General features: G+C 37.7%; 3 protein-coding genes across 8 annotated transcripts; 2 read left to right on the top strand and 1 right to left on the bottom strand.

Annotated features, from left to right (window-relative positions):
- Nucleotides 1-41: 41 nt before the first annotated feature.
- LOC135614338 (cyclin-T1-3-like) lies at nt 42-9,601 on the bottom strand. Of its 3 annotated transcripts, none has more exons than XM_065111601.1 (8): nt 9,506-9,601; nt 4,528-4,836; nt 3,809-3,890; nt 2,265-2,399; nt 1,796-1,974; nt 1,534-1,685; nt 611-1,430; nt 42-431 (listed from the first exon to the last, which is right to left on the bottom strand). In XM_065111601.1, exons 2-8 carry the CDS (start codon nt 4,776-4,778, stop codon nt 404-406), a joined length of 1,647 nt encoding a protein of 548 aa, XP_064967673.1. In that variant the 5' UTR covers nt 4,779-4,836; nt 9,506-9,601; the 3' UTR covers nt 42-403. The 3 variants fall into 3 exon arrangements, with proteins under 3 accessions (XP_064967673.1, XP_064967674.1, XP_064967675.1); XM_065111602.1 differs by having other exon boundaries at nt 4,528-4,767; nt 9,506-9,593; XM_065111603.1 differs by lacking the exon at nt 9,506-9,601 and having other exon boundaries at nt 2,265-3,901; nt 4,528-4,668.
- Nucleotides 9,602-10,524: 923 nt separating this feature from the next.
- Nucleotides 10,525-22,184, top strand: LOC135614337 (F-box/kelch-repeat protein At1g22040-like). 4 transcript variants are annotated; one of them, XR_010487495.1, is made up of 8 exons: nt 10,525-10,963; nt 11,913-12,149; nt 14,003-14,519; nt 16,365-16,566; nt 16,915-18,699; nt 19,598-21,600; nt 21,686-21,775; nt 21,860-22,184. XR_010487495.1 is itself a non-coding variant. In XM_065111599.1 (5 exons), the coding sequence occupies exon 5, from the start codon at nt 16,977-16,979 to the stop codon at nt 18,405-18,407; it is 1,431 nt and encodes a 476-aa protein (XP_064967671.1). In that variant the 5' UTR covers nt 10,525-10,963; nt 11,913-12,149; nt 14,003-14,519; nt 16,365-16,566; nt 16,915-16,976; the 3' UTR covers nt 18,408-18,899. The 4 variants fall into 4 exon arrangements, 1 of the variants encoding a protein (XP_064967671.1); XR_010487496.1 differs by having other exon boundaries at nt 14,009-14,519; nt 19,598-21,775; XR_010487494.1 differs by having other exon boundaries at nt 19,598-21,775.
- On the top strand, nt 10,620-12,069 carry LOC135613612 (FCS-Like Zinc finger 7-like). Its single transcript, XM_065110639.1, has 2 exons — nt 10,620-10,963; nt 11,913-12,069. The coding sequence occupies exons 1-2, from the start codon at nt 10,620-10,622 to the stop codon at nt 12,067-12,069; spliced, it is 501 nt and encodes a 166-aa protein (XP_064966711.1).
- Nucleotides 22,185-25,928: the final 3,744 nt, after the last annotated feature.

The following is a 25,928-nucleotide window of genomic DNA, read 5'->3' as shown; positions in this document are numbered from 1 at the left end:
AAGAAACCAGCCGGCTCCGCCGGACAAGAACAAACCGGTAGTTCGAGCAAGAATATTTTAATATATTCTCACATATTTATGCGTGTGTTTCTTTTTAGGTTCCTCTCGTAATTGTATAACATAACCTATTTCTGCAATATATTTCTGTTATACTCTACAAATCCCGAAGAGAAGACGAACCCCCCAACGGTCAACATGCATTTAGTAAATGTTGCTAAATGCACGCAGCACACCAGTGAATATCTCTGTCATGAAATTTGCAACCGTTCAAAAGCGTGTATGTGGATCCAATTTGCACATCAGCTCGACGTAAGTATAATGCCGCACAGTAGATTTTATTAAAATGCACGTGAGAATCCCCACATACCAAAGTAACTAGTGTTGTGACCTCTCTTCCTCTCTTCTATGGCTTGTTATGCAACTTCTCCAACCTGCACAGCAACCAGAAGGAAACAGAATCATGCCATCAATCTACCTCACGAGCAAATGTACCACTAAACAGATACTAGTACCAATACTGGCCAAAAAGTACATAGACTGTGTTATTAACGAAAAAACCAGTAAAAAGATTCCTCATCCAAGTGCCTCTCGTATATGAGAGATTCATTACCTGTTGCCTCTGGATCCTTTTGTATCACATGACTGGTGACGATTGTGACACTGCTGCATATACTCTGGCTCTCTTCCTGTAACCATAGCTCTCTGGCTAGCCAGCTTACAAGTAAGTTCACAACCATCCCTTGTTATGAGATCATCATGCTCATCCATTGATTTTCTTTTCTGTCCCCCATTGTTCTGAAGCCTCCGCTGCTTCTCTAAGGCAGCTTTAGTTTTGCCTCTGTTGATGGAATCTGGTGGGAAGAAGATTTTTGCAGTTTCACCAAAGTCGGAGATCTGCCTGCTGATGCTCAATGATTTGGTAGATGAACCTGCATCCATCAGTTCCTTATCCACCTTCACCTTATCTCGTTCATTTACCACCACATTCCCCGGTGGTAGATCAGGCTTATTAGAACAACATGAAGTTTCTAGAGTATTTTCCCTGCAGTCTGAACTCTTATCAAATTCATTACTTGAACAATCATTGCCTTCAGCGCCCATATTATGGTCCCAAATCTCACTCTTACACCCAGCACTCTCCTTTCCATCACCTTGTCCTTGTTTGCAATGATTATCTATATGATTACTGTCAGCATATGACTGTGAACCAAATGACCAAGCAGGACCTGGAGTTTGTCCTCCTTGCTCGACATTAGTCAACACAGCATCCTGAGCATGCCCATTTGTTGACACTGAACTCCTACCAACACTTGAAGTTGTAACAATAGGCTCGTTATTACTACCACCAATGTTTCCTTCTACTTCAGTAGAATGAGAAGATTGACCTGATCGGTTTTGCTCATAAAGCTCCAACATTTGGTTGCTAACATCTGGAATATAGATATGAAAAAAAAAAAAAAATGAAACACAATATTCTCCATAATAACTGTATAATACCTGCCGAGTAGTAGTATTCTAATATGAAACATGAACCTTCCAACTGCCGAGGGGTGACATCAAATTCTTGCCACCAACCCTTTTCAACATCAGATGGCAGCTTCACTTTAAGAAACTTAGCAGCAAGACATACAGCACCAGCTGCTATATGATGGGGCTTATACTGCAAGCAAAGCGATGTTCGCAGCCTGCATTCCCCCCCTTTTGGATGTATAAATGATGGAAAAGAAACACAAATAGATTGACCTAGCCAACATGGGATCACTAATGATGAACACGAGGGTAAGGTCTGACATACCCATCATTCACAAAGTTCCATGCCGCTTGTGCAAGAGAATTCTGTGTGGAAACCTTGAACTTTTTTATTGCTTCAACTAGGGGTTTATAAGGATGGAGCACATTCAGGTCAAAACCCAGTGTAGCAAGTACAACCCGTTCCCCTAGTACAATGAGTTCCTTTTGCTGTTCATATACTTCCTGCACATTACCAAGCAAACATATCACATGACGCATTCAAAACTGTTAAGAAAAGCCACAGAGTAAATTTACATTTTCCTTCTCTACGGAAGGAATTCAAAAGAGTTGAAAACAGAAATGCGCACAAGAAAAGGAATTCAGAATTTCAATATTTAGACAAAAGGTGGATTCAAAACTTAAGTAGAAAACAAGATAAATGGTAAAGTAATAGCAGCAATATTTCTTTCATTAATATGAATACAAAAGGCCAAATGAAAAATAAAAATTTATGAAAAGAGATCACAGGATACCTTCTGTTTGATCTTCTGGACAGCTGAAGGTTCCTTTTTGTATATAATTTCACATGAAACAAGAATGACATCCTTTAGTGGGCGAGAAGTATCTTCAACCTTTCCAGCAAGGAACAAGCAAGCAATTGCAATTATCTGCAGAAAACATATACAGATGAGATAAGAATGGGCAAACTTTACCAGGTGATCAAAACAGAAATTGTTGATTATATCACACATTACTGTAGCTTATTAGGACCCACTTAGACAGTTTTCAGAGATTAGATACTATCGCATCAACAAAGTTAAGATTCCAACCACCACCATGACAGCAACAAAAAGCTGTATTGTCCCAACTGTTTGGGGCTGCCAAAATGGGGCTTCTCTTGTCATTGAGCTTAATATATGGCATATCTTTAGTTAAAAAAGAGAGATGCATCTCTTTTTGTTGCTTTTAGAAAAGCTTTCTTATGTCTCCATATAACCCTTTTAACACCACTAATATTAATCAATGTACCTCATATGGTATTGCCTATCTTAGCTTTTTCTTCTGGTATGTTCTTTCAATCTACCTATTTTTCTCAATTAATATTTCCTACTGGAACCTTCACTTCATAGCGTGTGCTGCTACAGCAACCCACAGCAATTTATTAAGTTGCTACGTGATCAAACAGGAATTTTGCTGCTGTTTCCAGCTTCAGGTCAGGTGATAGCCTTTATTTTATTCAGATTAATACTTGGACCATTTCATATAGTCTTTTACAAGTTTTCGCTTTGTATGTTTAACTATAGCAATCTACAATAGTTATTTGATTACTTCTTAATCCAACAAAAGTTTTTCTGCTCTTTCCAGCTTTTGATCAGGTGAACAGTATATATATATTCAGATCTGATATTTGGCCCATTTCATGTTGTCTTTTACATTCAACCTTTCACTCCATAATGTGTCATTACAGGCTTACACCAACCTACAACAGTTTCTTCAGTTGCTCTCTGATTAAAGAAGTGGTTTTACTGTTTACAGTTTTGATAAGACCCTATATATTTTTCAAATCCAGTAGTCGATTGCATTGTGCATAACGATGCTCTTTCGGCAAACATAAGGCCTAAATTTATGATAGATAACCATACAAAGGTTGCTGGAACTAACTAAGGCTGCTTTGCAAAAATAATATCTTTGTAACAAATCACACCATCCCAAGGGTAACACCTTTAAGCTACAATTGATTTTTGCAACACCAACCAATCTGTTGCATGTAAATACTGAAATTATAGAAAACTGTTGTTTGAAATGCATGAAATACATAAAACTAACAGGTCCTTTTGTATACTTATCATGTAAAATCCCATTCATTTAATTTTGGACCAAATGTGTGATAAATTCTTTTTCTCACTTTTTCCTGAATAACATTCATCAGGACTGTCATAGCTATTACACCAGAATGCATGCAAATTAAAGATGTGATAGTTGTAACAAAGAATCATACCAGAGTATAAACATCACATGTGAGAATAGAATGCACTAAATGCTTGCGTGTCATAAATAAGAACCACCATATACTTACCCTTCTGTCATTCTTTGCATGGGATTGGCGAAGGAAAAAGCGATGACAAAACACAATAGCAGTAGCTATTGTCACTTGAGGCCTGCAGTATTACTTTTCATCCAAGTTCAAGCCATAAATGGAGAAAGCAACTTTTCATACTTTAGAATATGATCAATATAAATCTTCAAGGTTAGTGAGATGTAATTGCAACGTAGTCCAAGAAGGGCCAAGATGAGCACCAAAAGAAAAGAACAATTGGGCTTAACACCTATGCTGTAAAAAGTAGTTTGCATAGAAATTGCCATAGATCTATAAAGATAACAATGATGAAACATAATGGTAACATGATCGAAGGAGTCATGAATGAGCACCAAAAGTTACTAACAGTTGGGCTAAAATCTTATACTGTAAATAATATTATGCATAGAAATTGCCATAGATCAATAAAGATAAATAAGCTACATCTGCATTTCTATGCCTTCAAAAACAATATCACATTCCATAGAAAACTATTACTGCAAACACTTTTTGGATGGCCTAAAACCAAAACTTGATGTGCAGTAAATAATCTTTTTCTTTCTTTTTTGTTTGCAATGGTAACCATCTTAAATTTGTCATGTAGATGAGCTGCCAATTCTCTGTTTCATCTAATTAGATATGGATATATATTTTCATATATACAGTATCTACATGCCAAAAAAGTAGTTACACAAAATAAAGCATCATAGAGCACTCACAACTTAAGCCTCATGCCCAAATCCTGCAAGAAACTGCAGTATGAATTCCGAAGATTTTTCTCTTTCTTCAATTCAATTCCATCTCTTCTGGATGGAGAATTTTCTTCAATTTCCTTGCGAGAAAAATACCATCTAGAACCAAAACAATTAGGTTCATTCAGCTTATCATATGAACTATGCCCCCTTTTAACCATTCCATAATCAGAGGTGTTGCCTTGTAGAGAACCAGCCAATAACGACCTGTCAGACATGTATCATTATTTGTTATGCTATCATATACAGCAGAATAAAGATGAATTTCAGTAGTCCCTGCAGAAGAAAAACAAATGTTAATAATGTCTGACAGGCATAACATTGAAAGGCATTTAACAAAATTAAAAGCACATGGCTGCAACGTTTTAAGATTGGTATTACCATTTGTTAATACTCTATTCCATGAATCCAGTAAACTGTTCAGATGATATATGCTATAAAAACATGATAAAAATATTTATCATGGATCCAAGATGTCCTTGGTTAAGTAATCACTTAAAAAATATTTAAATGATCAGTATTTATCATTATGAAAGCTCCTCATCTTATAGAAACTTACAATATGACCTAGAATTTTCTATTTAGTTCCAAAAAATAGTAAACAAAACACAACTTCAATCAGTGCAAGTAACTTCAGTCAGGCTTCTGTAAACTTGAATGGTCTAATGACCAAAACGTCCATCGGTTAAACTCGAACACTTTCTCCATACTCAAAAACCGTAAAATCTAAGGCTTATCAAACTCCTCTGTTGTTTGAATGACACCATCAGCAAGACCACCTTGAAGCCTCATTGCTCCTAAGTGTTTGGATCTACCGCTAGTCCATTCAGTCAACCCATCTACTGTTTCACGTAGGTGAGACACCCTGGCTCAGTCCGTTACCTTGAACTCCCAATCAGCCACTCAAGAGATACAATCAGCCACGGTATTGGCCAACACTGTTTTACATAAAACACCCTATTTAACAAGAAACAATAAAAAACATATTCCAAAAACCTCTCATGCTTGAGCATGATGGAAGCCACTTCACCAATGCAAAATAGCTTCTTCCACGTAGGTATTGCAATGTCAAAGAGGGTTTAAACTTTGACATACTAAATTGAAATGTAGTTTCCTATAAGATGAGGTCTTTTCATAATAAAGCAATGATGGACATTTGAAACTTTTTTATCTAATCATCATTTATTAAAGAAAAATATGAAAGAATCATTAATGAAATGAGAAAAAAGGATTTTTTTCTCAAAGAGCTATATTTAAATATAGTAATGCTATGTTAGTGTCTTAGTGATTCAACATTTTGGATAACCAATATCCTGTAACCAAAAGAACACTCACCATCCTTGTCATTGTTTTGCTAATTAGATGTCTATATCATTGAATTAAATAATTGTTTGGGACAAGATATGCAATACTACGAATGCCTCAACAAGTTTTGACTAGCCAATTGTGACCTGGAAGAACTTATTATAGTTTTATAAGGCTTTGGCCTGAGAAGCTTTGATTCTACTAAGGCCTTCAATAATGTACAATGTTCTTCTAAGACAATGTCTTCCAAGTTCAGATTATCGAAGATCAGGACAAAGTGGGCACAACTGAAGCCTTTTCTTTTTATTAAACACTTACGCAAGACCTTCTGCCATAATTCTAATGGCTTAAGGGTTATTTAGAAGTTAGGACAATTCTTCTTTATCCCGAGTATTCATCAAAGTCCAAGTAACAGATAAGTTGGACACAATCAATGAATCACGTATTCTAGTTTAGTTCCGACTTCTAAAACTTCTAAAGTTTCCAAGAGGCCTAACAATTAGCGATAGGGTCACCATATGTAACTTATGAATTTGAATGAAAAGCAAGATTAGCAAGACCAGAATTAGGATGATATCAATGTGATGGAGAAAATAAAAAAAAGAAAATACCATATGTACTTTTATGAAATACCATCATACCCTATCCTAGATTCCTCTTTAAATCTTAGAAACCCAGTGTTCGTGATTCTTATGGTTGTAAACAGTCAGCCATGTGAGGCATGGTTCTTAATTTCAGCTAGACTGATATATATTGGTTGGTATTTACTAGTCTGAACCTGATATACACATGTAATATCCCATTTCAAGCGGTCTGGGTTTGATACAGTGCTTACTGTATGATAACTTGATAAGCCTGTTGAACGGGGTTTACTGCATGGTTTTGACTTGTTACAGAGCCTATACCAGAATGTAAGTCCATTTTCTTCTAAATTTAGGGTTACTCCTGCCCTTCTCTCTCATGAATTCTCTTGTTTCTCTCATGTCGCCCACTCGTTGCTTGCATTGTCTGTCATTTCCCAACCGTTGTCGCTCGCTTCGTACTCCTCTTATTCTTATTCTTCTCCTCCTCCTCTTCCTCCTCCTCCACTGTTGCTGCCTTCCCCTCCTCTGTTGCCACCTCCTCCTCTTCTTCTAGTTTGTGATATACACCAATGTGTCCATACAAGTCTGCCCATGGACTGCTTCAAGTATAGTACTTAGAACTTTGCATCTGATGTCAAGTAGCATTTTGGCCATCTAACGTGTACTAAAATGATCTCATCACAGTCCCACTAATATTTAACAACTGAAGACAGTAGGATCTAATAAATCTGATGGTATCGAACATCAGTTATGTTCCAGATGATATTATGATATATAGTTAAGTCACTACCAATCGGATGGTGAGAGTGTATCTACATTGTACTCATTTTATTTAAAATAAATAAGGGAACAGTGAGAGCCGGGAAAGAGGAAAGGACTTCTAGATCTTATCCCCACCATTAACGAAATTAGGAGCCCCATGACTCTCTCTCCTACTATCACTGCACTCCTCTCTCTCTCCATTTATGAAGGTGAATTGCAGTAGCTTGTTTTTTCACCTCTCCTTGTGATCCTTCCTTCATCTCCCTTCCGCTCTTTAAAATAACAATCACCACTGTCAACCACCTTCTTCTTCCTCTTATTGTGGCCTACCTTCTCCTACAGCCACTATAGGGTAGCCTATGAAACACGACTGCTTCAAATTGCTTGTCACATCCATATCAACTATATGTGGGGTAAGATCAAGATATTTCTTTGATACATGCTGAACACCTCCTTCAAGAATCTTTTTTTAATAAATACTAAAAAGAAAGAGGTTCTTAATGTATTGTGTCTACAATTTTGATGGTTACAGATATAATGGTACACCAGCATGTACCTCATTGTATTGCTGAATAAAATAATAAAAAATGTAGCAGCCTATCAGACTGTAACAAGGTGTATGACCCATATGCTTAGTCAGCCTGGAAAATACTGATCAGTACATCTTGATCCAACTGGTATTTTAGATCATGGTCCATATTTTGTTTGTAAAGCTAAATATGTAAGTTAATTACTTGTTATCGACTACGATAGGTTCTTGCTTGTTATAATTCATCATGAAAAAGTTAAGAATGCAAGTTATTACTGGTCATCACAGTATGCAACTAAGTAGTCTAACTAACGTAAATTAGATCGTGCTTTGTTAAATATACTATTGTACTACTAAAATACATTGTATCATCATGTCCCTTGCATATTATACATACTTTTTTAAGGACTTGATATATATGTCAGGTTGAACCTATTATTTTTTACTAACAATACATAATGATATCTCTCTTCTCATTTTCATGAAGCAACCTAATGCTGGATGACATATATATAATATGAAGGTCCCAGGCAGCCAGCCAATATGAGAGCTGCAACAAAAAATTGCCAATGCTATCCTTTCATGTGTATTAGCAAAGATAAACTGATGTAGGACGAGATCACACTGAATATAGGAATTCTTTCTTTGGTTTAAGGAATTCTCTCTTTCTTTGGAAGGCAAAGAGAGAGGAAATAAAGATGATAACAAAATAGGTAATAGGAAAATAAACATATGTTACCAAACTCAATCTGGTTTAAGGAGAAAACTCCCAGGAATATCAAGTAAATCTCCTTTTATTATTAAATTCCTTTCATAAAAAATTATGTACTCCCACAGAGTTGAAATTTGAGTCTCATGTATGACCTATTTAAATCATGTTTCTTCCGTGGCTCCCCATATTTCCAATCACCTTAAAATATAAGAATCATAGATGACCTATTTAAATTGTTTTATCTCCTGCATTTCCCCTTTTTTTTTTCCTTTTTTACAAGCCACCTTGCTGCATCATACACAGATATACATCCAGATCTAACTACATTTAAAATGAAACCCAAGATGCCATCATAACATGATCAACCTTCCAGTGAACTCAAGCCAGAAGAAAACCATATGACCAAGCACAAAAGCCATAACCTAATGCACAAGATAGGAAGTATTAGAATGATCAAGAATGCAACGATGATGGTGTAACTTTTATATGGCTAACAAGGAGAGAAGAAATACCTAGAACACATAAATGCTGTGTGATAGTCCACAACGTTCTTACTGCCTCTAGATGGGCCAAGATTTCTCAAACACTTAGGTCGCTTCTCACACTCAGCAAACTAAAAGTTCAACGCCAATCATACATGTACGTCTCACACTCGCTTCTCACACTTAGGTACGCCTCTTTCCCCCCATCAATCCTAGAAAATCTAATCCAAAATTGAAAGAGAATATATGCTTTCCCTGAACCCTACAGTGGCATCTAAGATTCTCATACCTAATCCGACTCAAGAAGAAGGGGAAACAGAAGAGATTGAAGAGCAAGATCAAGAAAACCCTAGCCCAAACCCGTCAGACAGATCCAATGCCTCGATCGAACCGACCATATAAACTAGATTCCTGACACCAATCATTGCAGTTATGCGCGACTCCGATCGCCTTGTTCTTAACGCAGGGAACCTCAGAGGCATGCAAGGAGGTCCGATTTTGTGGACGGTGGCAGGAGCGCAGAACGTCTAGAAGAGCGGAAAATGAAGACAAAGGTCAATGGAGGGGGTACCTGCCGGCCTTCTGCGGCGGCGGCGAGCGAAGCGGAGAGCGACGGAGAAGACGGTGAGCTGAAAGGAGCGGGGAAGGGGGTGAGCCGATAGGGGCGGGCAGTTATGAAGGCTGCGGTGACGGGTCGGATCTTTTTTATAGGCGTAACGAAAAGGGTTAGCGTGTAAACGGGTCGGATTCAGAAAGTGAGATGGATACGCGCTCCATAACGGGTCCCTCGTTCATGCGCGCCTTCACAACATAAACAATATGAATCGAAGATAACGGAATTATAGGAGGGGGGGGGGTCTCATGCAGGATGACATGAATGCATAAAATAAATGATTAGTAGATGTGGCCATTAACATTATTGGGACCACTTCATGTCAAAAGCAAAGTCTTGAAGTCGACTCCATTATCAAATGGACACATCGATGCTCGACTTATGCTACCAAACAGTATTCCACGTCAGCCTCTTAGCTTCGCTTGTCACATACTACATTGATCAATCAACTGTACCAATGCATTACATTCTTACAAAGCAAGCTCTTATGATCGACAGAATTCATATTGCTTGGAGATTTCTGCATCCAACTTGGGCAATAATTAGTGCACTGTAAAATGGAATCTCTTCCAAGTCCTTCTCGTGTCACTGTTTCTATGTCTCCACTGCACTCCGATCTGTGCCCATCGCCACTGGTCACTAATTATGAGTAGGCCACATCCGAGGTGGTCCCACCGAAAGACAGCCAAAGGCTCCTGGCCACGTGGCCACCGCCTCGGCCCACGAGGAACTTATTCTTACTTTTTTTTTGTGTCCAATATTAAAGAAAGAAAAAAGTATATTGATGACTCACTGGATAAATATGAGAATTTAAATTTTTTGCCCTCTATTAATCGTGACCGTTGGATGAGGCTTGTCGCGGTCTGATCAATGGTACCGATTACTTAAGAAAGGTGGAGATTAAATTCGACGGCCCTGATCTATTCTTTCGTCTTTAAATCTCCCTGGCCGCGTTGAGTTTCCAAGCGTCTTCTCCCTCTGCAAGGATCTTCGGTCCCGTCACCTTCTTCTAATCTCACCTTCGCTCACCGCCCCCGCACTTCTCCGCGGAGCAAGAGAGGAGAAGACCGGGATGTTGCTGGGGAAGCGACCGAGGCCCCAGGTGAGGCGGACGCCGAGCTCCGCGGAGTTCTCCTCGGCCGTCGTCTTCGATGTAGAGGCCGCCCAGACGTCTAATCAGGACGCGATCGCTTGCCACTTTAATCCGAGGGAGACGCGGTGGGGCGCGGCGGAGGCTGCGCAGATCGGGGCCGCCGGGAGAGGAGGCTGTTGGGCGACGAGGCACGTGGGGTCCACGCTTTTCCTCCACAGCGGCGTGCACTGTGGGAACTCCGGCGACGGGACGGCGCCCTTCTTGAGGGCCTGCGGCCTCTGCAATCGCCGCCTCGGACCTGGCCGAGATACTTACATGTATAGGTACTGCTCTCTTGTGCCTGCTTCTCTCACTAAAAACTTCATCTTTTTTCTGGCTTTCACATGTTTCACGGATCAAAGATCGTTTTTTCACCTCAGGGCATGCAGACGCGCTGATCCAATTCAAATTAATTCGATGGGTTTTAGGAAAAATATGCTAATAACAGAGTGCACGCTATGTTAGATTTTGCTTGTAACCTTCAAAAGTTCAATTTTCTTATGATTATGGGAAGATTTTTGTGGAAATGTCTGGAGACGTTTTTCATTGAGTTCTGACCCTCTGTTAGTGTTACATATATTTGTAAATATGCATACATCATTCTGACTTTTTATTGATTTATATAGGAAGTCATTAGTTAAATCCAATAGGTAGTCTACTCATTTCTCTAAATTGGTATAAAATTTCTACACTCAAATATTAGAATTTTGTTCTTAATTTGTTAGTTATTGTTATCAATGCCATATTGATATGAAGCAGTACTAAGTTCTGCCTTTTTATACTCTTTTATGACATCATTTATCTCATCATGTTAAGTTATTTGATCACTGTCATTCCATCTAAAATTCTAAACCTGTACATGAGACAAGATCTATTGATTTATATTCTTAATCTATCTAAAAGCATAAGCTTACAGATGAAGATTTATTGATGTGTATTCATAGTACATTAAAATATAAATTCACATCAATCATATTAGTGTTAGATCCATAATACTCCAATTTCTGCAACTTTATTTTCTTCAGTGAATTCCTAAAAAAAAAACCATGTCTGTGTTTTTGCATGCATGTGAATACAATAATGTTATGAGTTGCATGTCTTGCATTTTTTACATAAAAAATGCTCAGTCTTCTGTGCGTTATATATGGTTCAAGACCTTCATTTTTCTTATGTAATGTGAAAGTTTGGAAATTTTAGATGTTATGCATTTATTTGTTATATTTCATTGTGCAGGGGTGACATTGCTTTCTGTAGCCTTGAGTGCCGCCAGCAACAAATGAATTCAGATGAGCAGAAAGAGAAGTGCTATCTAACTTCTATGAATGATAATCCTCTTGAAACTAGCTGCTCCAACCAATCCGACTGTGAGGCATCGATCACTGCTACCTGAGCTATCATTGATAACTGTTCATAGAATTTTCAGTGATTCCAAACAAGATATTTCAAATGCTATAATGCAAAGAGATACATGTAAGTTTCTATGGTTTTCCAGCATCAATTAACCTATTAGAAGAAAAGGAATGTAGATTTGATGCTATTGTGTTTTCCAAAATTTCTTGGTGCCCATGAGAAGCCCCCCATTGTCTTTAGATCTCTTTTGTAAAATATTATTCTCTTTTTTTTTTTTTTTTGTAATGGAATGTGATTTGTTTAGCTTCTGAGTAATGTCAACTTGTCAAGATCATATAAATTGATTGATTCCCTACCTCCTGATTTTTTTATGATATTATAGTTTAGTAGAATCAGCACAAGTTTAAACTGAAACTGAAGAAAAAATTGCTCAACTGTCTGCAATAATCACTACATTGATCTTCTAGATTGGTTGGCTGCTGGTTGTGTTATTAATGTGCCAATTATTGTATGGCCAGCAAGACAACTATTCAGCAACAATGATACAACTCCAAATAAATTGGAATGAAGTTAGAGACAACTTGGTGACTGCAAGTAAAACATGTACACTATTCCCATATATTAGAACATGAACTCATTGGAGTATTGGCAGTAACAGTAATTTTAATTTCATAAAGCCCGCAGCAGAATCTCTTGAAACAAATTATACATTAACTATCAGCCAAAAAGCATAAAATAGTAGTGTTATCTACGATCAAACAAGCATTGACCATAAGGAGTGTAAAGTGAATATTCATCTTCTATGTGCCTTGTACCAGAACTATGTTGCTGTCAACAATTGGAAAGGCCATCCAAGGGAAAATGTCAAGGCTCTGCTTCTTCACTAAGTTGTGATTTATCATGTAACAAAAGATTTTTGTCTCAACTACATTACCATATCCTGTGAGATACCGAAGTTTTTTCAATGATTTACACCATTGGAAACACCAATGAAAGTACCCAAACTATTATCTTATGATCAACAGGAATAGGGTGGTGGAGTCTTCTTTGAGAGAGAAGAAAGATCTAATTGTTGCTTTGGGACATCTGGATCCAATAGATAGATGCATTGATTGCAAATCCATGACCCTGATTTTATCACTATCTTGCACCATCATCCTTCAGTTCACATTGTCCACTGTGTCAACACAAGAAATGCCAATAAATGTCAGCTAGAGATACTGTTAGATGTGTCTATGCATTTTAGCAAGTTAGGTCAATTCAGATTCAACTTTTCTTAAATCGATTAAATAAATCATGCATATTAATGGTGTTTATGCTTTGATCAGTCAGGCATGGTGATAATTGTCTCTCTTTCACATCACAACTTGATGTTGATGAGGAAGTCATGCCATCTTTCTTAATGACTTAGTCACAATCTAGACTTCTTAACTTTGGCTTGTCTGGTACTCACAAAAACCAATTGTTTAAGCTGGGAGTTAGGTGACTGTGAATCTCCTTTTATATGATCTTTTTTGCTGATTTCTTTCACTGGACCCAAGAAAAAAATCAGGCTGTAGCTATTTAAAAGGAACATGCTCTCACTCAAAACTATTCTGTGAAGGTGGCAACAGAACTTTGATGATTTTTCTTATCCAATTTAAGAGATGATAATTTATCATCATAATATCTGCAATAATTATATGAAGCATTTGAGATACACTTATGATATCATTAGTTTGGTTAAATTAGGTTTTTGAAGCTTTTGTATTCTTAGCAGAACATACTGAGTTCGTTCATAATATCCACTTATATTGACATTAACATATCATATTCTAGTGCAATTTTTTGGTCAAAAAATTACGTACAAGATGAAGATGGATTATAACTTGATTCACCATTGATATATGACTAATTAAACATCTACATTTGGATAGAAGCAATAATGAAATGTTCCTTCCGTGAAGCCTTGGCACTAACAGTACTTTTTGCAGCAACAGCATGTAAGAAGTGATTTGGGAACCTTGACCTAAGAGCTACAACACATGCAAGTGACTGGAACTTCAAGATTGGCAGGATCTTTTGATGAACTTACTCTTATCAAGCACTAACAAACCACCAGATTTAAGGTTGCAAGCTGAAAACTCTACCTCGGTCCTTCAGCTAAGAATCAAGTCTTGACAAGATACAAGCTGCATGCGTTCCAGTCTGTTTCCTGAAGAACATTTGAAGGGTAAGCTTTGAAAATGATGTGACCTGCACAAAGCTGGCCAATGATACTTGTACAAGCAGTCTTTAGTGACACCTGGGTCTCTCTTGTACCATCATGGTGGGCTTTATCTCTGATGACTTGATAATAATGTGGCTCACTCCTGCAATGTAGACTGGTGACCAACTAAAAGTCTGATGACATTATGCCTCTTCTATCTCACCAACAGGCAGTGGCTCACATCAACTGAAAGCTTCAGGTGGATGCAAACGAAGCCCAAAGACAAGCCAATTACAATGACAGTAAGCCTTGATGTTCCAACAACTATTTGGGATTCAATTCATGAATCTTTTCTCACTATTAAGCATTGTGTAAGACCATGGTTTAGTTAAATCATCAAGAGCATTGAAATGTTGTTATACATTGTTTATAATAAAATCTTCTTAGATCTTTCTTTAACTCAATTCAGTCTGTTAATTACAAAAAATTTCTTTGTATATCTTTGTACCTACTTAAACTATTTTTTCTCCTTTTATTTCTCTACTGGGTTGTATTTACTTATTTGTGAATCAAAACTTTCCTATGCTATCTTTTCAAGTAATCCCATATATTCATATTAACATTTTCATTTCAACTTTACAAATTTTTTACATGTTTCTTAATCATCCAATATTTTGATCATGATTAGGCTTGAAACTATCTTAAGGAGCATCCAAGAAGTTAAGTTTATGTCATATAACTTATGATGCTTCTCTCCATTTTAATCATCTGATTTATTCCATGAGTAATTTCATTGTCATTCTTTATACCTAACACTTTAAGCATCCATCTTAACTTCATTTTCAAGACAAACCAACTGTTGATTTGAAATGCATGAACTCCTATCCACTCAAAAAAACCTCTCTTATTATTACCTTAATGACTGGTAGCCAAGCCTTTTCATGGTAGATAAATGGATGTTAAAGAGCATCTGAAGTTGCTTGATCAAACAAAACTAAGTAGCTTTTGGCCTACTGCTTTGTGATCCATTTGCAACATCATCTTTTCAAATGTCACTCCCATCCAATTGTCCAAAATTGTGATGCATAGGGATATTACAAGAATCTGAAATTTGCCAAACAATTGATTAATTGTATAAATTTAGTTCTTGTAGACTCCAGATTTGATTGTTTATGCTCACCTTTGCAAACAATAAGATCATCTTAACCAGTGAATACCTGTAAATATAAATTACAGAGAAATATATATTTACAAAACAAAGCCATCTTTCCTCTGTAACATCCATCTCTCTGTCATGTTTTGGCAAGATGGTTTTGTTTTGTGTGTGTGTGGCTGTATATACATACATATATATATACATATATATATATATACATATATATATATATATATATATATATATATATACATACATATGTGTATATATATATATATATGTATATATATATGTATACATATATGTATATATACATATGTATACATATATATATATATATATATACATGTTCAATGATTTCTTATATATATACATATACATATATATATATATATATACATATCTATATATTTATATATTTATATGTATATGTATATGTATATGTATGTATATGTATATATGTATGTATGTATGTATATATATGTATATACATGTACATGTATATGTATATGTATATGCATACGTATGTATGTATATATATTCTTCTATAATATATAATACAAAGGAATAAATATAAATTTACAAAACAAAACCATAGAGAAATGGATGTCAGAGGAAACAATTATTAAATATGTGGTCATTGATATGTCAAAATACTTAATACTCAACACATGAAAAATAGCTCAATTATGAACTTCTTTCCCTATTTGAATCTATTGGACTAAAATTATGATGAGGTTTTTTGCAATTAGAAACTAGGAATCAGTGCAATTTTTATATATTGAGAGTGAACATTATTGCAACTTAAAAACTTAGATTATTAAAAGGAAATATCTAGTATATGTTACCTAACCCTCTCAATTTATGTTAGTTGTTCCTAAATTTTGCTTGATTTATAGGAAAATATTCCCCAATTAAATGAGATAGGATAAGCTTTACATTAATCTATGTGTTTGATTCCATGGCCCAATGGTTTGTTTTGCCGACCCAGCTGTGGCAGAACCAAATATGGGCTCAATATAATGGGCCGGACTGGCCCAATTTTGATCGTAAACCGTAACGGCCCTGCCATGTAAGGAAGGTGCCGTCGTTTGAGCGGAGTCGAATACGAACGAGAAGAGGAACCAAGAGAATCTGTAAAGCGAAAAGGAGCATATCTAGGGTATCTTCTTCCGGATCTCTCTAGCCTGAAGGTAACCTGTCCTTCCTTGATCTTTTTCTTGTTTTTGTATCTGCTATTTTCGGTGAGAATCCATGTATTTTTGTTGCGTTTGAATAGTTTCTTCAGATTTGACGTTTAGGGTCTTGCTGAAAATCCATGCTTTTCTATTGCGTTTCAAGAGTTTCTTCAGATCTGGTGTTTGGGGTTCTAAAATTTTTGTAGAGTCGGAATTTTTTTCCTTCTGTTTTTTACTGTAAAATTAGAATTTTGAGGTCCGCTTGGAGGAGTTAAAAGTTCTTTCTTTGATCTTTTTGGATCGTGTCTTCTTTGATGAATTGATATGTATTTTTATAAAACCAGTTCTTTTGAAATCTATTAGGGATCGGGCTCAAGTAGCACATTACTTTTCCGCGAGGATCGGCTGGTTTTTAGAGGATTTTGATGGGATCATTCTTGAGTGTGCCTGCTGCTAAGTCTGGTGAAGGCGTGCATTGTGAAACATCCCGTGGTGATGCAAACAAAAAGATAAGAATATCGTCGTATTTTGATGACAACCCGAGGCTGATCCCTAGTCTTCCAGATGAAGTCTCGATTCAAATCCTAGCGAGATTGCCGAGAATTCACTACTTGAATGTGAAGTTGGTTTCCCGGCGATGGATGATTGCTGTCATGAGCGGTGAGCTGTTTCAGCTGAGAAGACAACTTGGGGTGACTGAAGAATGGTTATATGTAATGACGAAGACAGGAGGGGACAAGTACTTGTGGCAGGCATTGGACCCTCGTTCGGGAAAATGGCAACGGCTGCCGCCGATGCCCCATGTTGTGGATGAGGAAGAGCCAAAGAGGGGGTTGCCTGGATTTTGGATGTGGGGTGTGGTGGGCTCCAGCATCAAACTTGCTGATTTCATAAGAGGTTGGCTCGGGCGCAGGGATAACTTGGATCAGATGCCCTTTTGCGGATGTGCAGTTGGTGTTGTCAATGGCTGCCTCTATGTATTAGGTGGATTTTCTCGAGCCTCTGCCATCAATTGTGTTTGGCGGTATGACCCGTGTCTTAACTTGTGGCAGGAAGTGAGCTCTATGACCAGTGCTAGGGCTTTCTGTAAGACAGGCATATTAAACGACAAACTTTATGTTGTGGGGGGGGTCGTGAGGGGAAGAAATGGCTTAATTCCTTTACGGACTGCTGAAGTTTTTGATCCCCTAACAAGTCTTTGGACAGAGTTGCCAAGCATGCCTTTCGTGAAAACACAGGTGTTACCTACTGCTTTTTTAGCTGACATGCTGAAGCCTATTGCAACCGGATTGGTTTCATATAGGGGAAGGTTGTGTGTTCCACAGAGTTTATATTCTTGGCCCTTCTTTTTTGATATTGGAGGTGAAATTTTTGACCCAGAGACAAGTTCGTGGGTGGAAATGCCACATGGTATGGGTGATGGTTGGCCTGCTAGGCAAGCGGGAACAAAGTTGGGTACTGTAGTCAATGGAGATCTATATGCCTTGGATCCTGCTAGTTGTTTGGACAATGGCAAGATAAAGAAGTATGATAATCAGGAGGATGTTTGGAGAGTTGTTATAGAAAATGTACCAGTTCGTTATCTCACTGACTCTGAGTCTCCATTTCTGCTTGCTGGTTTACTTGGGAAGCTCCATGTTATCATGAAAGATGCCAATCATCATATTGTGATATTGGAAGCTGACTTACAGAGACGTACAGGCTCAAATGTTTCGACTTCATCAACTGCTCCAGCTGACTCTATGACTGACAACCCTGTTTCCTTGGTAGAGGAAGAGCCTGAATTTTGGAAGGTCATTGATGCTAAGGATTCTGGGGTAGCAGAGCTTGTAAGCTGTCAGGTCCTTGATATTTGACATACTAGGATTTGGGAATCATCCAACTATCATAAATACATCATGGCCTAACTACATGATGGAGCTTGCATTTATTGGTATTTAAGTACATATCAGCTATGCTTTATAGTGGATATACCTTTTTGGCCAGTACATAATAAAGGAAAATCGGGGGCCTTGTCGGAAGCATGACTTGATAAATCTATGAGGAGTCACCTGGAAGTTGAGAAGTTATTCTGACATTGCTATATATTACAGTTTTCTTGTCTATTTCAGCAGCCCCAGTGCAGGGATTTGAAAGTGATGCCAGACGGTACTGTGAACCCCTGATTCACTTAATACCAGTTGTGCTAGCTGGCACATTAGGTCTTATCTATTATATGTACAGTTACTCAGTTAATTCTACCTGTTCAGTTACTTTCAACTGTATAGTTTATTCTCCTTCTAGTGAATATTATTATATGAGATACTGGATAAAAAAGTTAGTGACAAGGAGTTTGTAATCTTTCTATAGGCTGTGGTGTCCAATTATAATTCTCTTCGTAAGTTGCATTTGTTCCTTAAATCTTTCCAGTTTTATCTACATCTTAAAGACATTCATCTTCTGTTTACAGTTTATTACTACATATTGGAAAATCCTACTCATTTCTCAAGGCACTTAATATTTGTAGAAAAGTTGTTATATGCAAAATTATAAAAAGAATCCAGGTGATAGTTCAAGCAAAATCCTTGTATAGGGCAAAAGCCAGAGGAACATTGACAAAGTTGGTGTTCTTAGTTTCGCTCAGAAATTGCAAATTTTGCATCTGATGTTAATGTACATGAGTATATACATGTATAATCTATAGGTCATGTACTGTCCAAGTGTGCAACCCAACTACCATGTCCAGATGGTTCTGCTTAATTTAATTTTGACTGGCATGGATTACTTCATGTAATTATGTTATTTTGATCATTTTAATTGGCAGTCCTGTGTGTAGGGACAGAAAAAGTGATTATGCTACTGCTATCATGTTATTTCATCATTTTTAGTTCCATCACTGTAATTGTTTATGTAGTTTCAGAAAAGGGAAAAGAAGAGATGGATTTGTTAATTTGATTAAACAATAAATTTATACCAGTATGCTTCGAATGCAGTCCATGGCCGAGGTGGTGATGGGCTTGTGCATTCATGAAGAAAGTATTTGAACCATTTTTAAATGGTTTCTCAGGGATACTTAAGGTTTCATGGTCCCAGAAGCTATCCATTGTGGAGGAACAATCTTAAAGTTGCAGAGAAATTAGATAACTTAAGAGAAGCAAGAAGATTTGCAGGCATCAACCCTGAACATCCGACAATCCAGTGGATTTGCAGAATGTCACAGGAACCGTCAGATTTGCAGGCATTTCCACCTACCATTTCTTGGCATATACCCCTCATCTAAATCTTCCAGTGTTGGTAATCCCAGAAAGCGAGCTTTTTGTGAACTCATTTTCAGTGTTCTTTGTAAAGATACTATATTCAGAGTGTTTTTTAACAATTCAGTGGACTGTTATACTTAAAGGCTATTATTTCTTGAAGTGCAATAAATTGAAATTATAATAACATTTACTTCCACTTGCCAAGGGAGTTTCTGACTGGACTTACAGGTAAATGATCATTTTTCGGAAGATTTTAGAAGTGGCTGGTCATCTCTATACTGGTTAAAAGAGTACTAGGAAGCCCAGTTTGCACCACAGATGGAGTCGTGGTTATGGTCAATTGCATGCATGAGGTTAGTGCAAGGTGATGTGAGGCTTCATAGTGTTCCACTTATGGTTATTTTGTGGTATTCTTAAATCTTTATATGGCATTATCTAAGTTATTTTACATTTTATTTTATTATTGTTTTACAGATTCATATGATTTTTCATGTATTTTTCTCTATCTTCATGAGGTCAGTGCAAGGTGATGTGAGGCTTCATAGCGTTCCACTTATGGTTATTTTGTGGTATTCTTAAATCTTTATATTGCATTATCTAAGTTACTATACATTTTATTTTATTATTGTTTTAAAGATTCATATGATTTTTCATGTATTTTTCTCTATCTTCATGCGAGTAGAACCGTGTTTTCCCATTTTACTGAGTGGTAAGTTGAACAATTATCTGCTAGGTAAAACAATGTGGTCATCATATTCCGAGCTTTGAACATGTGAAAAAGTCAAGAAATACAACCATAGTTCTACATTTTTCGGGCTTGATTTTGTCATATTGGTGGAAACTTTGCTTTCTACTGATTGGGCAAGATGTATAGTGTGAAATTTATTTATTTATTTACTTCAGATGATCATTTAAAAAAAAATGTTCATGCAACATTATGGTAATTAGTTGGCATATCTATTTCACATCAAACAAATTCAACTTACACCGACAACAATTAACAATGGATCAACACAACCCATTATGAGTAATCCACAGTACATATATTTCTTTTGCTTATTAAAAGTTTCTGCAGACAGTAGAAAAAATGATTGCACAAATGACAGGCTATCAGTCAAATTGGCCTTCTGACTCAATACCATGTTTTAGAATACTTGTCAGACAATTATATATACCTGCCAGTATTTCTTGTCCAATTAAACACCGATATTGGACCATATGTGAGTCCAGCTCAGTATTTCGTTTATCTTATTATTATTTTCTTCAGTGATATCGTGCACATATTGGTTTCGTCATTCGTGTCTAAAATGTTATCAAAATTGTTATCAGAATTGTATTTGAAACATTGTAATTTTTAGCTTTCTTTCAGTAGTTATAATTGGATTTGCATCTATCTCTATGAGTCGAATGTATTATCTGTAATTGGAGATTCTTTGTTTGTCATTTCAATCTGGTGATATGCTTCAAACCAGTTAACGATCCTTTCCGATCGAGTGCATCAACTATTCTAAAGTTGGATTTCAGACTGCAAAGCTGGCTCCGTTTTAATGCAACCACTAGAATTTCATGAAGTAATGCTATTTGGAAAGTCAACACAAGTTCCTTCACATTTTCTCTTTTAAGTCTCTCGTTAGTGTGTCATTCTTTGTGATTGAATTATTCCACCATGAATTATTTTCATAGATTGGAAGTTCTGATATAATTATTTGTTGTTATTTGACTAGAAGCATGGCTGCAGTTGGACTCTTTATGGATGACTTTGTCAATTCTCTTCCAGGCCATTTTCTTCAGTATATGAAGTGATTCTGAGAAGGTGATGTCTCCTTTTGGTTGTTTGTGATGAAAAGTGCTTCAGAATCTTAAATCTTTTGGAACTGCTGTTATATATACCTTTTCAGAGAGAGTTTTGGAACATCTACAAAGTTCACACATTGATGTTCCTGAACTAACCCATCCTGCCCTGCTCAGAGATGCAATTGCATGCTCAGGTAAACATTGCTCATCCATGGACAATAGCGTGCTCTTATAATATGATACCAGTGATCCAATACTAACATGATGCTTCTTTACAGAGAAACAACTAGCTAAAGCCCCAAAGCAATTACATGCTTGTGATGTAATTGCTTATTGATCTCTTTTGGTCAGTTCACTTGGAGCAAAGTTTAGCTTAAAATTAAGCTAGCCATCGAATGCAATTTAGAAGTTCTGATCAGCACCGTTGCCTGGAGGACCTACACATTGCTTTGACACTGTTTTTATGTCACCGGTCTAGACAGTGTGTGGAGGAATCTTGGTAACAATCTACTATAACATGCAAAGATTTGTGGTTGTATAAATTGGAGTCTCAAACAAGAACACCTGTTGCTTTTTGACAATGATGTTGGTAAGATTCTGTGATTCTTTTCACAGTTGATCTGTTCATGAAGTATAATTTTGCTGAACTTTATAAGGTTTTTTTAATGTAGGTTATCCTGATGCACAGAGTTCTTTTGATGCATGTGAAAAGTTAAATGAAAGATCTTTCAGAAAGAATACAATCAAACAAAAAATTTCAGCAAGAACATCATCATTAAATATTATATTTAACAAATGTACATAAATTTATGTTTCACTTTGCATGATAGAATATGGGCACTATGTATATCTTACTATGCTATAATCAAATTTGTGTTCAGGTCTACGTCTTAGTAACAAATTAGATCAAACCTGTCTAAGAAATTATTGGATTTGAGATGGTTCATCAATTTAGATAGAGCATTTTTTTTCTGATTTATTATATCAAACCACCCAACCACATCGACATGGACATGTTTGATGTTGGGCTCATTAGGGCTGGTTTTGAATGAGTAAACTTCATACAAGACATTGAATGTTCACATGGTCATGGGCATGTGGTCTCTCTCTCTCTCTCTCTCTCTCAAGTCAAGGAATGTTCATGGAGAAATAGGGGATTTTGTTGTGAGAGAGGAATGTGGACTTTCTAGTGTAAGATCTCTCCTTATCAAGTCAAGGAACATTGATGCAGAATTATTGCTGTCTATATTTTCAAGCTACTTCATAATATATAATTGATCCTCCTCTGAGAGCTTAATGCACCTAATTATCTTTATAGTAGGAAGAGTGTTTGAGCTATTTCATTCAAAGAATCTAATAGCGAGTGTCCATTAGTAGTGGTGTCACATTTATAAAGCAAGGAGGTATCAATTCTCCAACTTTACTCTAATTGATTTTGCTTTAACCACACATAAATCACTATGCATGTTTGTCTTTGATTCAGTATCTTCATACTTATCTGCTACAGGATCTCATTAAACTATGAACATGAGTCAAGAAAGTGAGTTTAGGCATCAGGAGAATACCTCAAAGAAGGCATTTGAGTGAGGAATTCAAGAGATGAGCATCTCAGGCTTGAGACTCAGAACAAAGCTAAATGAGAAAAGAAAACATCAGCTGTAGTTTCAGTGTAAATACTTGCCAAGATCAGAAGAAAATAGGAACAGATCAGTTCAGTCCAGTCCAGTCCAGATAATTTTACTGATCAAATACTGTATAGTCTCCAGTAATTTATCTGTTGATAGAAACACAAAGTTCTTTACAGGATTCAAAGAATTGCAGAAACATGATTGTCTTGGCCTGTATGATGATTGAATTCTACACCACATACCATGTTTGAGCTCATCTTCAAGCTGTGTTTCACCTGTTGCCACAAGCACCAGATTTCAACCACATAAAAGTTTAGATAAGAGACATGCATGCATATGGACCCAAACAAGGAGGGAAAAGTGAGCTGCATTTGACTACATTGTTAAAATCTGATACCAAATTGAAGCAGCATAGTTTAGAGTTTGTTAGCTTAAATAACTGAGAGACAAATCAAAATTTGACAAAGTTCTCTCTGATGCATTAGGAAATAGTACTCCTACATAGGCCAACACCACAACGGTCTGTCGTTATGAATCCTGAAATGAAACCAGGGTTAGGGCACACGGCGAGGTCGAACGGACTGAACTGCGAAAGAGCAAGAGAAGCTACAACTAAAACCGAGCCCGACTTCGACCACGCTCACTTCTTCCTCTTCTTAGGAGGTTGAAGCTCCTCTTCCTCGTCGTCTTCCTCTTCATCCTCATTCTCCTCGTCGTCTTCCACACCCTCGTCCTCGTCCTCTCCACCATCATCGTCATCCTCATCTTCTTCATCATCGTCGTCATCATCCCCGTCCTCTGGATCCTCGGCCTCTTCATCATCATCCTCTCCGTTTTCTTCACCACCAGCACCGTCGCCAGGGGCTTTCTTGCCACTGTTATTATTGGGGTTCTCGTATCCCTCCCCGTCATCCTCGGATGGTTCTTCGTCACCCTCCCCGACAGCACCGTCCTCTTCTCCGTCCCCATCTTCATTGCCATCTTCATCATCACCGTCGACAGGCTTGCTCGTTTCACTTTTCTCTCCAAACACTTGGATACTAGGCATGTCATGAATCAGATCCTGAGCAATATAAACAAATATGCATCCAGCATAAGAATCACAACAAAAACAATTTACATCACAGTAAATGATGTGAGAGAGATGGCTTCCAACAAATTGGGCAAAATATTCTAAGCTAATCTTGGCACTGAAAGACACGTAAAAGAGAACGATCCCAGCAAATATGCATCAGACAATCACCTCAGCAAGATGAAATGCAGCCTCAAGCATTTTACTAATACCTACAAACTTTACCTAATTGACATAAAAAATATTGTTCAGCATTTGGATTTCCGTCTCCAAGGACTTCATATCAAGGTTTATAAAAATCATATGAAATCCTCAAATGGAAAGGAAACTGCCCAATTAGTACCGAAGAAATTTGAGCTTAGAATCAATATATCCTTTGTAACCCATTCTATCACACACACATATAGATAGATATATATATATATTCTTGATTGAAGTATGAATATAGGAGGGCGTCTGAGAATATTGAGAGCTAATTTCCATCTAAATCCTGTCGAGGGAAATAAATTCCCACTCCACTCCACCTCACCCCACCCTAAGATATTTTGGGCTGTCTGACGTTCTAACGCTCGACACGTGGCGGCATCACCGATAAGATGTCGCAAGAGGAAATGTAACGTGAGTACAACGGAGGTAAGGAGTGAATATTCCGCGATAGATTCTCGCGGAATTCCGATACTGCACTCCGCAAATAAACAAACTCTAGCTTTAATAGCCAGCCTCCCGTAAGTGGGCCCCGCGGCGGACCCGAAAGCGGACTACAAACTGCGGTTGATAGATGCGGGGTCAGGTCCGGAAGGGAGGGCCCGCCGGCGCAGGATAGCACGGGGCGGCAAAGGTGCGACCTTATGGTGGTGGGAGGAGGTGGGGGAAGCGAGGAAGACCGAGGAGGAGGGTTTGCGGAGGGATTAGGGGCTTACCGGGAGGGGGAGGTGGACGGCGCGGGCGAGGGCGAGGGCGGTGGCGAGGAGGCTCGCGGCGAAGGCCTCGGCGGCGCAGGGTAGCGGGACCAGCGGGACCAGGGACGGCGTCGGCAGCACCGCGTCCATCTCTTGGGCGGCCGCGATCTGATCTCGCTGCGTGGGATGGCCTGAGAGGGGCGACAGAAGAGGAGGTGGTGGGAGATGGAAAAGGAGCCGTCAGATCTGATGGAAACCGTAAGATGCCGAACGCATAGTCACCCAAAAAAAAACAATCGAACAGAAAAGCCCGACGTTTGTCGGTAGTCAGTAAGAGATAAGAAAATAAAACTTCAAAAAAAGATAAAACATGTAGAACTGAAACACTAAATCTTTTCCATAAGAAACAAGAACACTTGCTTTTTCTAGTAGAGAGAGGCGGGACGAGAACAAGAAAGATTTTGAGATGCCAAGTCTCTTTTCATCGACGGTGAAAGGGTGAAACACTGGATTTTTGCGTCATCTTTTGGGATAAAAATCTAATTTTTATCCTATTCTCTCAGCATGCGTTTAGAAGAGGCAAAATCCCTCAAAATCTAGATTTGGACAAGAAAAAAAAAAAGACGAAGAACGCGAAAAATCCCATCTTTTTGGGCGAGAAACCTGGCCGGCGTCTCCAGAGACTCGAGATTCGGAGATGAGGGGTACCTGGGAGGCAGAGGGAAGCAGGAGAAGGGCGGATCTACCG

Source organism: Musa acuminata, chromosome BXJ2-6, assembly GCF_036884655.1.
Source record: "Musa acuminata AAA Group cultivar baxijiao chromosome BXJ2-6, Cavendish_Baxijiao_AAA, whole genome shotgun sequence".
Lineage (NCBI taxonomy): Eukaryota > Viridiplantae > Streptophyta > Magnoliopsida > Zingiberales > Musaceae > Musa > Musa acuminata.
Note: the sequence above shows the minus strand (reverse complement) of the source record. Positions and strands in the feature narration are given on the sequence as shown.

Bases quoted from the DNA above. Each gene is read 5' to 3' on its own strand.
- LOC135614337 (XM_065111599.1), top strand. From the start codon at position 16,977: ATGGGATCATTCTTGAGTGTGCCTGCTGCTAAGTCTGGTGAAGGCGTG.
- LOC135614338 (XM_065111601.1), bottom strand. From the start codon at position 4,778: ATGTCTGACAGGTCGTTATTGGCTGGTTCTCTACAAGGCAACACCTCT. The intron at 3,891-4,527 runs GTGAGTGCTCTA...GTAATACTGCAG, and splicing joins TTGGGCATGAGGCTTAAGTT to GCCTCAAGTGACAATAGCTA. The intron at 1,686-1,795 runs GTATGTCAGACC...GGGGGAATGCAG, and splicing joins TGGAACTTTGTGAATGATGG to GCTGCGAACATCGCTTTGCT.
- LOC135613612 (XM_065110639.1), top strand. From the start codon at position 10,620: ATGTTGCTGGGGAAGCGACCGAGGCCCCAGGTGAGGCGGACGCCGAGC. The intron at 10,964-11,912 runs GTACTGCTCTCT...TTCATTGTGCAG, and splicing joins CGAGATACTTACATGTATAG to GGGTGACATTGCTTTCTGTA.